The 13,274-nt window shown below is 39.4% G+C and overlaps 2 protein-coding genes across 3 annotated transcripts in view; both read right to left on the reverse strand.

Annotated features, from left to right (window-relative positions):
- Positions 1-3,488: 3,488 nt before the first annotated feature.
- On the reverse strand, positions 3,489-5,426 carry Cntf (ciliary neurotrophic factor). Its single transcript, XM_051194016.1, has 2 exons — positions 4,908-5,426; positions 3,489-4,038 (listed from the first exon to the last, which is right to left on the reverse strand). Exons 1-2 carry the CDS (start codon positions 5,019-5,021, stop codon positions 3,550-3,552), a joined length of 603 nt encoding a protein of 200 aa, XP_051049973.1. The 5' UTR covers positions 5,022-5,426; the 3' UTR covers positions 3,489-3,549.
- A 1,222-nt stretch (positions 5,427-6,648) lies between these two features.
- Positions 6,649-13,274, reverse strand: part of Zfp91 (ZFP91 zinc finger protein, atypical E3 ubiquitin ligase) — a 38,013-nt gene continuing 31,387 nt past the window's right edge. For both annotated transcript variants that reach the window (XM_051194018.1, XM_051194017.1), the window contains exons 10-11: positions 10,546-10,645; positions 6,649-10,243 (exon numbers count right to left, since the gene is read on the reverse strand). In XM_051194018.1, the coding sequence (XP_051049975.1) occupies positions 9,733-10,243; positions 10,546-10,645 (611 nt within the window). In that variant the 3' untranslated portion in view covers positions 6,649-9,732. The remainder of the gene's footprint in view (positions 10,244-10,545; positions 10,646-13,274) is intronic.

Below are 13,274 nucleotides of genomic sequence, written 5' to 3' on the forward strand. Positions count from 1 at the left end.
TTGAGGCCAAACCATCTCTTTAAAGAATTCTGTTCTCAAACCACATTATATCACACACACACACACACACACACACACACACACACACACACACACACACACAACCACAATCAACTGAAATCTCAGCTCAACCTCATTTTGATAGAGGCCTGTTGTGTATGTTCCTAACCCTTAATAAAAGCAAGAAATGAGCTGATGCTCTGGTACTCAGGGAGGGGGGGACCCAAGGGTACATGATCAGAAGTCATTTGAAATTACTTTTCAGACTTTCTTCCTCTGGCCAGAGGTCACATCAGTGTTGTTCATTGGGCTTTCATCTACAGTAGCCCGAAGTAACGGCAGGACCAGGGTTGACTTTATACTTCGCATGTTTTATACTAAGTGATCACTTCCCTCAATTCTCATTATCTTAAGCTGATTCTTTTCCATGTTTGGCCTTGAGTGTGTGCTAATTTGTAAGTCTTTCAAATCATCACCTTAAGGAGAATTTGTCAGGCCTCATCCATACAATTCAGGGAAACAGAATCACCCTCCTCTGAGAATGTTTTGGGGGGCTGTGAGGTAGAATCTTTTTTTTTTTTTTTAATGATGTAAAGGTTAAAGGTGAGGAACTGAATTTGCATATCTATGATTTTCTAGGGATTCTATCCATGGACAGGCCTATGAAATAAAGGAATAAAATCTAAATAATCTCATTGACTTTGTGAATCCTTAAAAACTTTATCTTTCCAAATGCTGGGACTGGAGCTCCGTGTAAAGTGTTTGCTTATTATGTGAGGCACTGAGTTTCATGTCCCATGCTGAAACCAACTCCATACCCAAGCCCCACAAGATCCTTGGTGCCATACAAGCTACACAAAGAATCAAACAACAAATTATGTTCACAAAACCATTCCCTGTAGTTAAGATATACATAGGGCATTGGCACATTGTAAGCCCTTTATTCAGTCTTACACGTTCCTGGTAAATATGACATAGTCAACACATTCATCTCTCCCATGGGTTTATATTTGTGTTATATGGTTAAGTACCCACTTAAACTTTTTATTCCTGCCTACCTCTATGTAGTCTATGTAGTCCTAGAGCTGGACCAGGCTGGCTTTGAACTCTTCCTGCTTCTGCTTCCTGAGTGAGTGCTCTGATTAAAGGTGTGCACCACCATGCCCAGCTTCTCCTCCCTTTTAAAATTAAGTTGTGTGTATACATGTGTGGCACATGCGAGTTTGCATGCATGCTCTGGTCAGAGAGGGATGCCAAGTGTCTTCATCGATTATTGCCTTATTGTCTTAAAATGGTGTCACAGGACACTGTTTTGGCAAGGCCATTGAGCTCCCAGGATCCATTCTGACTCTGTTCTCCAGTGCTGGCACAGTCATGCTCAGATTTTACATGTTTTTGGGGTATTCAAACTCTGGTCTTCATGCTTGCAGGACAGTCTTACCCACCAAGACATCTCCCCATTCACTCTTCTCTGCCCCTTTTTTTTTCTGAAGGTTTTTACACACTGCTGTGAGGTATATTTTAAGTTTCTTCTTGGGGTATGTGTGTGTATATTCTTACTATGTAGTCCAAGCTATTCTCTAACTCCCAATCCTTCAGCTTCCTGAGTGCTGGGATGCTGTCATGCACCACCAAGTTTCTTGAAGATGAATATGACAACACAGTAGAGCAGGGCACTCAAGAGACTCTCCATTTCTGTGAGCTACAGGACTGGGACATTTTCCTATTTCTTCTCATTCAATATTTGTACTTTCTTTGGGCCACTTTCCACTTGAAAGCTATATACATATTCCTTCATAAGCACTGCTTTCTGAAAATCCTGCAGTATCTGTCATGCCTGTGAGAGATAGAAACCCTAGAAGAGGGGTCAGTCTTGACGTAGATTGTTCATAATCTTGCTATATCCCATAATGTAATTTTAGACACTTTTCTTCTTTAACCATGAACCTTGTTAGCATATACTTTATTAAGTGGGAAATGCTGACAAACAGAACGTAATAATGAAATAAGCACTTCTAAATACAATGAGAAATTATCTATACTAAAATCACAAACAGAATAAAACAAAACAGGCCTTTTATGGCGCTGGGTCCAGATTTTACTGTTTGTCTAACTTGCTTTCCTGAACCAACTCTTTTTTTTTTTTTTCTCTTGGAGTTTATTCTATAATGTACTTCACCAACCCAGGGAGTACATTTATTTGTGCTTTAATTAATCTCTTTATCTCACCTTAGTTTCTGTCTTTATTTTATACATACACAACTGTATTTTCATAGTAGAAAGCAGGGTCTCACTTCCCGTGAGCTACAACAGTGATTGATGGAGTCCTGTACTACACTTGATTAGAGTTCTAGCATGTATGGAACCCCTTGTAGGAGAGGATACAAGATGGTTCATTTATGAAGCAAGATGTCATGATTAGACTTGGGCTCCCGACTCAAGATCTCTCAGGTTTAACTAAAGATAAGTTTAAAAAAAAACAAATGATATTAACAAATCATTGGAATTCACAATGCACCATTAGTGAATACACAGGCCTCACTGCAAATGGACTTCCCCAGGGATATCTCTTTCCTAGTCTTCCAGTATGGCTCTCACAAGTATATTAAAGGCAGAGTGTTACTGTGCTATTTAAGAATCTCTGGCATTCTCAGTGGGGACCAAGTAGACCTCATCCTCCCCTCATGACTAAGCGCAGAGAATGTAAGGTGATGAAGCTCTGTGACACTTTAACCTGAGCATTCCATCCTCTGTTGAGTATCTAGTTATAGCGCCTATATATCACTGATCTGTTCACTTGCTATAAACAGTGATTAACTCAATATTCAAGTACATTAGTTAATACTAAACCAGTCTGATATTGCATATCCTTTAGTTTCCAAGTATGGAAGTACAGTGGGCTCATTTTTTCCCCAAATGGAATCTGCAGATGCATAGTTGCTGTTCTTTACCAGGTGTGAGCAACAAATACTTGTGGATGGCCATCTGCTGCTGATTGTCTGCTGCTGACTTCTGAGGATATGTAACAAGGGCTGCTTTTCAGCGCTAGGGATAGATTGCAAGACACATCTTCTAACCCTCTGAGACAAAGATGTGAAGTTATATAGAAAGTACATAAAGTCATGGCACACTCATTGCCTCTGCACAGCAGACAATGTTATTTTTATTATGGTAGTTTGAATGGTGATAGTCCAGGACTTCCAATTTGTTTAGTCAATCTTTGCTGAAGTCAACCACAACCACAATTTCTCTTCTGCCTGTAAGGCTGTTAAATGCCTAGAAAGGTCACTTAGTATCAGGGATGTTAAAGCAGGAAGGTGGGAGGATAGTGCCCTTGTTTCTACTCTATTAAACCAATACAAACAAAAACATGTGCACACATATGCATACACCCAGAATAACTTGTAATTCTACCTTTTCATGTGTGACAATACTACTTGATGAAAATGCCTGTGGTCTAAGGTTTTCAAAAATGACTCAGGGAAAATGAGGCCTCGGGGAACTACCTACATCTCACCAGAACAAAAGAGGAGAGAGAAGGGCTAGCTGCTACATTTGCTTATCCTTGGCCCCATAATGGCTCTCATGTGCTGAGATTCCCATCTGATGAGAAGAGATGACACGGAGGTCATGGATAGACCTCACGGTCCATTGTGAAAGCTCTTGAAGGACTTTCAGGCCCCACAGCTTTTTCTCAAAGAGGCCACCATCTCCAACAGTGACAGGCATCCCATCAACCTCATTTTCTGGGATCTTCTGTTCCAGAAGCACCATTAATTCCTCTAGCTGGTAGGCAAAGGCAGAAACTTGGAGCAGAAGAGTATGTATTGCCTGATGGAAGTCACCTTCATTTGGGGTGAAATGTACTCTCTGGTCTTCTAAAAGCTTGGTCAACATCCCATGGAAGGTACGGTACGCCTGGAGGTTCTCTTGGAGTCTGTCTGCCTCAGTCATCTCACTCCAACGATCAGTGCTTGCCACTGGCACACCAGCCACAGAGTCCAGGTTGATATTTTTATTCAGGCCCTGATGCTTCACCTGGCCAAGAATATAGCAAAACATGGTATGTTCCACATCATCTCAATCCCTTCCTTCAATCACAAATAAAATCTCTTTCACTTCTACAGTAACTGATCCAAGTTGTAAAGAAAATGTCTTGAATGGAAACCCTTCATTTGGGGAGCCATGATCCTGCAGCACTACCTGAATTTTCCTATCCCCAATGTCTACTCTCAAGGTGAGATCAATCCCTTCAAATACAATAGAAACTGTCTTTAAAAGGGTAATTATTACAGTCTTATATATGGCAAGGCTTTTCAAACGTTATCAATTCTTAGAGAACATGAATTTTAGGAGGCCTGGAATATTAACACGTCAGGTCTTTAGATAGAGGCCCTCATGAGAAAACAAGCCCAGAACTCTATTGTTAATTTGACATTTTCACAAGACTCTAGTGAAGATTCTAGGGAATCTTTTTGATAAATCTATTTAGTTACAGATATACTTCTGATGTGAAAAACTAAAATGTAGGTAGCTTATATTGTACAGAGGGAAACTATACATTTCTCCAAAATTACATAAAGTGCTTCTTAATCCTGCAACCCTTTTATTTCTAAAGCTCAAAAATTCTATGAAGAACCAAAACATAGAAAGCCTACTGTCTATCCTGGTAAGATTCAGAAAAAAGGCAATCAAATACTGTATCTTCTCATTCACGGAAAGACTTGTCTCTTAAGGAGGCTACAGGAAGACAATAAGGATCTCAAGGGAGAGGCCATGGCAAATTATAGGTGTTTAATATATGAATGACCATTAAGACTAGATAATTGGTTATGGGGTTGGAACATGATGGTTTAGTGTTGGGTTAGAAGAGTTGAAAACAGACAACAGCAAAATAGACAACTTACATAAGATTCCATAAGAGCAGTCAGGTCTGAACGAATCTTCCTTGCTAACCAGATAGAACGGCTACAGAGGTCCCGGCGGTGAAGGGTCAGAGGTGACTGCTCAGCAAAAGCCATCCCCTAAATCAACTGTCCCAGGAAACAAGTGAGCTGGTTTGCTTCTGTCTTCACTGGGCCAAATAAGAAATGTGACTCCCACAGACTAAATCCACTGGGCATTCTCTAATGGGATTGTGCACCCCCATCCCCACCCCCTGCCTGACTCAGAGGTGGTAGCAAATTCCTGGCTGTGGATTTTTGTGCCTGTGGAATCAAAGGGCCCTTTTTAATCAGTCTTTTTTTTTTCCCCTCTGCAGCGTCTGTCTCCATCTCTCTCCTCCACTCAGTACTTAGCACTTGTTTTCATGTCATTGTTTTGCTTTTGTACTTAGCAACAAGGTCACTATCACACTAATCCTCATGACACCCACCCCTGCCTAATGTAGTGTTATTGTCACATATAATCTATTGATTTTATTCTGCTTTTTACATTCTAAATTTTTATTTTAGTATGGCAAAATGTATTGAGTTAGGTTATCAAATGGGTCAGATACTGTGCTGTAGCATTTAAACTTCATTTGATTCTTAAGACTGATTTTGGGCTAAATATTAGTATCTTTGGGAGTAAATAGTAGCTTTCTCATTTGATATAAGAAACTCTTATCAAAAAAATTCAATAAACTAAAGTTATGTTTCTGCTCTGGTCATTTGGTATATTCATCCCCTAACCCCTTTTACGATTTCTTTGTGAAGCTCCTGTTTTATGAAAGAGACAAAGACTATGTGATACAGGTCCTTGGCAGCATGTTTCCATCCTCATCCTTCATAAGGTTAATTTAAACTTGTTTAAAAATTAGGTAAAGGAGCATCTCTAATCTCAATCATGGAGCCTTCCTAGTAGCTACAGGATGTGGAAGGCACTGTTTAGGCCTGTTCTCTCCCAAAGGAAACACCCAACTCTAACTTGGTAACATTTCTCAGGCAGTCTTACTCAAGTGACAACATGCTTCTTTTTCTTCCCAGTCAAAGTCATACTCCATGCTAAACAAGAGAATGAACAGGCTTTGAAATGAGGACAAAAGAGTTAAAAGGTGCTTACAGATCTGTCATTCTTTTGTACTGCACTCAGTGGGTGATGCTAATTGGCTAAAGTTTCAAAGTTTCATCCTCAAATGGGTCTGTGAGTGTCCCTATTTCATATCAGATGTTGCAAAGAAGTTCAAACACTTGTAATCTAAGGAGCAAATTGACAAAGGCAAACAATAAATGAGGAATGACTGCCACTAAACTTTTACCAAGATTACACTGTTTTCTTTTTTAAAATTAGAACTCGACACAGGTATTATAAGTTTGTCAAGAAGCACTGATGTTAAATGCAACCAAGGTTCCATCATCAGAGTCCAATGTACTTCCCAGTATCTTTTAACATCCCCAAGTAAGCAAATGAAGCAGTATTTGGAGTCTGCCAAACAGGCATCTCAGCATTAGAACCGCTACCCAACTCTCAACAAAGAGCAACTAGCAGCATACAAAAGTCTACCCTGGAGGCATCTGTTTTCTTCATTTAGCAGTATCAACTGTTTACTCTTGGATGACTAACTCGGTACAACCAAGGAAGACTAGTTGCTTCCAGGAAGACAACTTTTATTTTTCTTCTTTACATACTTATTTTGAATATGATCAACTAGATTAAGAGGAAACAAGATTTTAAAAGCAAAGTATCCCTTTTATTATAATTTTTTTTTAACATAACTTTTAAACCTAGATCAAGTAACCACCTATCTCTCATCACAGGAAAAGGGTCCTGCACATTTCAACAGGCAAAAAAGGTTTTAGGAAATATAACTGCCCCATTACAATGTTCTGATTTTCTTGAGTATATGGAAAATTAGAAGACAGGAGTGAAACTGGTCTGCGGTGAGGCTGTAAGACCTCAAATAGGTTGGTGGTAGAGTTCACATTCTTCCTCCAAACAGGTGTGAGGGAGGTCCAAGTGCTCTATGATAATGTTTTCTGTACTCATCCCCAGGACTCCCAGCCAGCATCTGACTAAACCCTGTAAAATGTGTTAGGGTTATGCAAAATACACCAGCAACCCAAGCAAGGAGTATGCATAACTCCCAGAAATACCAAGTAATTATCACAACTATATCTATAAAATTTAGAACTGCCATTTGAAATTGGAGGGATGACTAGCTATTTAAAAGATAGTAAGATAAGAGCATGACATATCTACCAATTTTGAAGATTAAAAGGACTCCTTAAAGGACAATTAAATGAGTTGCATGGGAAGAAAGGAAATGGGAATCGTGCTTAGTTTGCTTACACTTTTACTATGCTAGCACTTGTTCTCAAAAGAAAAAATGTAAAGTTCATGAAAACTACCTTAAAATTTATTGCAAACTGCTACAATAATTTATTGTCAGCAAATGGTAGCTATGAAGATGACCCAGCCCCCTTACACACTCTCCCCCAAATGAGAGGATAGGATGTTTCTAATTATTATAACCAGTTGCTTTCAAGGGGAGGGGAGTGAGGTACAGAAAAGAACATTTCTCCCCATCCCAGAAAGATGTTTACAATGCAGTTTGCTTCTCTGTGGGTGGCTATATTTGATGAGTAACCATTCTAAGTGAAATTTATGGAGATAGTCTAAATGTGAAAAACAAATGGTAAGTGTAGAATACAAACATTAGTTAGAGAAACAGTATCACGTAGAGCAACTTTGTTGTAGTCCCATTTATAATTACTCTTACAGTATTTTCAAATCTGTGTACCAATGTACCAAAGTCAATGTAAATTTCAAACCAATGTACCAAAGTCAACTGCAAACTGTGGGGCAGGAAAGCCTGTCTTTATGCCTTCTCTCCCCTCACCATGGGAGGGGTTGGCAAAGTCTGCAACACTCTAGAGGAAACAATAATGTGTTTAAGATTGTTCCTGTAGGTGTCTTCCTCCCTCCTCCTGGCATCCCAAACAGTGACAGTGGTGGGTGTACAGTAAGCGTCTTTCAGAGATGACATTTTTCTGGGAAAAAATTAAGCAAAGAAAATTTGATAAACTCCATAGTTTTAGTGTTTGTGAAAAACAAACTGTTCCTTATTTTGTTCTCAGTCAGACTCTCATTTTTCCCAACAGTCAGCATGTATTTCTGACAACATCTGGCCAGGTCTTCAATGGCAGATTCTGAAGCACATAGGGAGGGACTGCACTTCTAATTCTCAAAAAAATAATGAGCTGAATTAGGGTTTTAGTCTTCTGAGAGGTATAAGCATACAAAACCACGATCTGTGTCTCCCAATGACAGAAATAAACAATTCACAATGCATTAAAATCCCTACTTCAATGAAAATAGATAATTCGGGGAAAGGCAAAGACATTATCACATAGATTTTTCACCTCTGCTTTTGTCTATTCAAACTTTGTCTCTTCTAAAGGGGAAGGCAAGACAATTTTCTCTTAACCAAAACTCATCAATTTTGTTCCTTCATGAATGACATGGTCTGGTCTCCCACTAATGGAGAGCTGGAATGACCAATGACAAAACCAAAATCAAAACAAGGGGTCAGAGTTAGGAGATAAATGTAAAGAAATAGTGAGGACAAAAAAGAAAATAAATTCACAGAAGAAAAAAAAAATCTTTTATGTGTGATTCAGACCTCATCCCTTCAAATCCTTGTATCTCAAAGAGCACACTAGTTACCATAACCTATCAACCTTCCCTAAGGCTTCCAAAAAAGCACTAGGCTACTGTAGTGATTCTGTTAGTGCTGAGGACCAGCTTTCTTTAAAGGCCACTGGAAAACTATGATTTTAGAGGCTGGCTGTGCTTCTTTAACTCTAAGCCTTGCCTTCAAAGTACCTCTTGTAGGAAGGATCCCATGTCAGAATAATCTACTCTCCCAGCCCCACAAAACATAGCAACAAAGACCCTCCCCCCCAAAAAATCAGACTTTCCATTAATAAATAAGGAATCTCAGGTTCCAAAACACAAAAACACACATGTTCAAAGTGCAAATTTCTGCCATTAGCCTGGGACTTTTCTCACTGATATAGAGCCCCATCTTACAGCCAAAAAAGACTGTCATAGGGCAGTCCCCTCTCTCTTGGGAGCCTGCTTCCAAGCAAGTGAGCACCATTAAGAGCCATATGGAGGTTTGGGAGGGGGACTGAGGTGCTGGGATCCACTGAAAGGGAAGGGAGGTGGTCCCCATGTATCATCCTTCCTTCCCCAAACCCAGTGAGTAATGGAAGAGGGATGAGAGATGTGTACTGTTTTAACAGCATCCTGCTAAGGGGCCCTAAAGTGCCAAGTCAAATTGCCAGCCTCTAATATTTGAGGGTAAGTGTTGGTTGTTGCAGTGGGGAGAAGCCAGAGCCATAGGGCAGCAGTAGAGGAGAAAAGACTTAGATGACAGTAATATACTATTATGAGTTAAAAGCTGATCCAGAGCACATCAGATTTACAGGTTGGGATAAGGAGATCTGCCGATGAGCAGGAAGTCTGCTGCTGATGGCTGGAACCAAGTATGCTGCTGCTTTTTCAATGACCTTTCTGGTAAAGGCAACATCAATGTTTTAAGGATGAGGGAGGAAACTTCAGGGGAAGGGGATAGAGATATAGATAGACTCTGTGTATGTGTGTGTGTTGTGATCCACAATGCAAAGAGCAGGCCCTTCAGTTATTTTACTAGATTTTAAATGCTTTGAATTTTTTTTTTTTTTTTGTCCTTTTTATCTTTTAAATACAAAGTCTGCACTGTCCCAGTGCCCAAAGTCTTCCTTTGCACTAAGGTCCAGTAGAGTCTGAATCTTCAATCAGAACCTCTGTGGTAGCACCGAGTATATCCGAGTTCATGACCAGCCCTTCAGTGCCCCCACTGCTGCCGCTTCCCACAAAGATCTTCCCGTCAGCCATAAGGCTCACCCGTTCTGTCCCACTGCAGTATGACTTCGACATCCCTTCAGCTTCTAGCAGTAGACACTCTCCAGATGCTGAGTTTCCCAAGGGCTCAGGAAGAAGAGGAAGCCCCTGAGCATCTGCAGGTTGTGTCAGGGGCTCTGGGTTAGTGCCCAAGATATCTGTGCTGGTGATGAGGGCGCCTGCATTGGCTGCCAGAGCTTCTGCAATCAGCACCTCAGGGTGGCTCTTTGCTTTGTGTGCTACTACGCTGTCTTTCTTCTCAAATTTTTTGCCACAGATATTGCAAGAAAATTGGTAGAAGGAGTCTGCATCATGTTTCTTCATATGCCAATTAAGGGATGCCTTTTGTCGACAAGTAAATCCACAGATCTCACATCTAAAGGAAATCCAAAGGAAATGAACAATCAAGCAGAGAATTCTTAAGTCAGGAGCCAGGTGAGAACTGAAAACATATACACAGGCAGAACAAACTGGGTTCCATGGCTGGAATGCAAAGTGGTTAAGGCAGAATAAATTCTCAAACTAATAAAAAAATATATTCACAAAGGAAAAGCTAAACAAAGAACAAGAAAAAAATCCCCAATGAATATCTGACACTGAAATGTTTTGTTTATAAGGGACGACAAGCCTCCAAGAGAGCACTCCTACCCAGATGTTCACTAGTAAGTAAATACTCACTGTAATGGCTTCTCGCCCGTGTGAATCATCCTGTGTACTGCCAGATTGTGGGAACTCTTGAAGGCCCGAGCACAATATTCACAGATATAATCCCTCTGATCTAAGGAGAAAAAAAAATGTGGTTAATGTTCCATTAAGATACCTGCTAAGTATTTTCTGCAGTTTGCAGGTGAGCAAGTCTTCTGGCAGGTAGTCTCTAGCACAGTCTCTAGCAAAAGAGTTAATATTATGAACAAGCTAAATTTAACAACAACAACAAAAAAATAGTTTTGATTTTATTTTCCATCCATATATTCAGTAGAATAAAAATCAGCTTAAAAATGTAATTCTAGAAGCCAATGTTACTCTAATACTCAAGCTAGGTAGAGACACACACAAAAAATAAAACTACAGGCCAATATCCCTGATACACAGATACAAAACTACCAATAAAATACTTGCAAACTAAATACAGACATATCAAAAAGACACTCCACCATGATCAAGTTGATTTTCATCCCAGAGATGCAGGGATGTAAACAAATGATACAAATGGACTTAAAGTAAAAAATGACAGGATCATCTTAGTGGACACATGAAGTCTTTGACAAAATCCAAAAAGCTTTTATGATAAAAATCCTAAAGAGAGGGATTGGAAAGAACAAACCTGAAAATAATAAAGGTTATTATGTAAGAAAACAGTGAACATTGTCTTAAAACTAGCAATTCCCAACCCAAGGGTTGCAACTCTTCTGGGGGTTGAAAGACCTTTTCACAAGGGTTGCATATCAGATATTTACATTATGATTCAAAATTACAGTTATAAAGTAGCAATGAAAATATTTTCTTTATGGTTGGGGGTCACCACAACATGAGGAACTATATTTAAGGGTAGCAGCATTATCAAGGTTGAGAACCACTGTCTTAGAGAAAAAGAAACAAACACCAATCCCATTAAAATCATAAAGTTGCACAAAAAGATTTTAAGAGGCAGAGAAAGGGCCAAGACAACTACTGTGAGATAGTCTAAAAAACCAGAGCACACTGTGGGTGAATGGATCTGGCAGGAGTTCAAGGGAGGAGCAGAGGTTGATTACAATCAAGATATGTCGCCAAGAAATTCTCTAAGAATAAAAATATTTTTTAGAGGTTCCAGCTTAGAATGAACATCTCACAAATACATGTGCACATAACTATAGCCACCTGAGTTTTTGAAGAAGATGCTATGCTATCTAGTATTATGTAAACTTAACACAAGCTAGAGGTTATTTGAAAGAGGAACCTCTACTGAGAAAATAGCCCCAGTAGATTGGCTTGTGGTACTTCAGGTTATGATTGACCTTGTAGGGCCTAGTTCACTGTGGGTGGTGCCACCTATGGGCAGGTAGTTATAGGATTAGCCAGTAAGCAATGTTTTTCTATGGCATCTTCTTTAGTTCCTGCCTCTAGGTTCCTGCCCTTACTTCCTTTGATGAACTGTGAAGTGAACGTATAAGCAAAATAAATCCCTTCCTCCCCACAGTGCTTTGGGCCATGGTGTTTATTATAGCAGTAATAATTTTTTAATTATACAACAATTAAATTATATTTGACTATAAAACTTAGAAATAAAAGATTCCTAAGCACAAGCACTAGAAACAAGATAGCATCTTTATGAAATGGTGCTGGGAAAATGAGCTATCTAATGAAATAAGATCCACATTTATCAACATGCACAAAAATTAACTCCAAATGAATCAAAGACCTCAGTATGAATCATGAAATACTGAAATTGCTAGAAATAAACATAAGCTATAGGTGTAGGAAAGACTTTCTGAATAGAACTCTATCTGCCCAGGAATTAACACCAACAACTGATAAGTAGGGCTCTTTTAGAGTGTTACTGCTGTGAAAAACACCACGACCATGGCAACTTTTATAAAGCAAAATATTTCATTGGGACTAGATTATAGTTCAGAGATTTAGTTTGTTATTGTCATGGCAGGAAAGAAACATGGTGGCATGCAGGTAGACGTGGCGCTGGAGAGGTAGCTGAAAGGTCTATATCTGGCAGCAGAAGACAATGATCCACTCTGCCTAGCTTGAGCTTCTGATACCCCAAGCCTACCCACAGTGACACACTTCCTCTAACAACACCATACCTACTTCAATAAGGCTATATCGCCCAACAGTGCTAGTCCCTATGGCCCTGGAGTGAAGAAGAAACCTATTGAACAGGCAAGAACCTAGGCCTGCTATGCATTTTACAGATGATTAATATTTAATATACATACATAATACAAAGAACCAAGAAGACTATCAATTTGGAAAAATGTGCTACAGATCTGCAGTTACAAAAGAAATAAAAGTGGCCAAGAAATACCACAAAAAGTGTATATCACCCTCAGAAATTAGAGAAATATAAAATGAAAACAATTCCATCTTATCCCTGCCAGAATGGCTAACCAAACAACTGACAACAAATGCTGAATGGAGGAAGGAATAGAGCCCTCACCCACTGTTGCTGGGATTGCGAACTGATGGAGATACTTTGAAAATCAGTGTGGAGAATCTTCAGAGATAAACATAAAGCTACCAAATGGACCAGCTATTCCACTTTGACATATACCCAAAGGACTTGACATCCTACCCTACAGGTACTTGCTCAGTCATGTTTATTGCTGTTCTACAGTAGCTAGGAAATGCAAACAAACTAAATGTCTTTCAACTGATAACGAGTAATGAAAATGTGGTACATATGTACAATGTTC

Source organism: Phodopus roborovskii, unplaced genomic scaffold (genome assembly GCF_943737965.1).
Source record: "Phodopus roborovskii unplaced genomic scaffold, PHOROB, whole genome shotgun sequence".
Taxonomy (NCBI): domain Eukaryota; kingdom Metazoa; phylum Chordata; class Mammalia; order Rodentia; family Cricetidae; genus Phodopus; species Phodopus roborovskii.

Excerpts from the sequence above, each read along its gene's own strand:
- Cntf (XM_051194016.1), bottom strand. The coding sequence starts at position 5,021 with ATGGCTTTTGCTGAGCAGTCACCTCTGACCCTTCACCGCCGGGACCTC. Across the intron at positions 4,039-4,907 it reads CTGCTCTTATGGAATCTTAT|GTGAAGCATCAGGGCCTGAA; the intron begins GTAAGTTGTCTA and ends ATTCTTGGCCAG.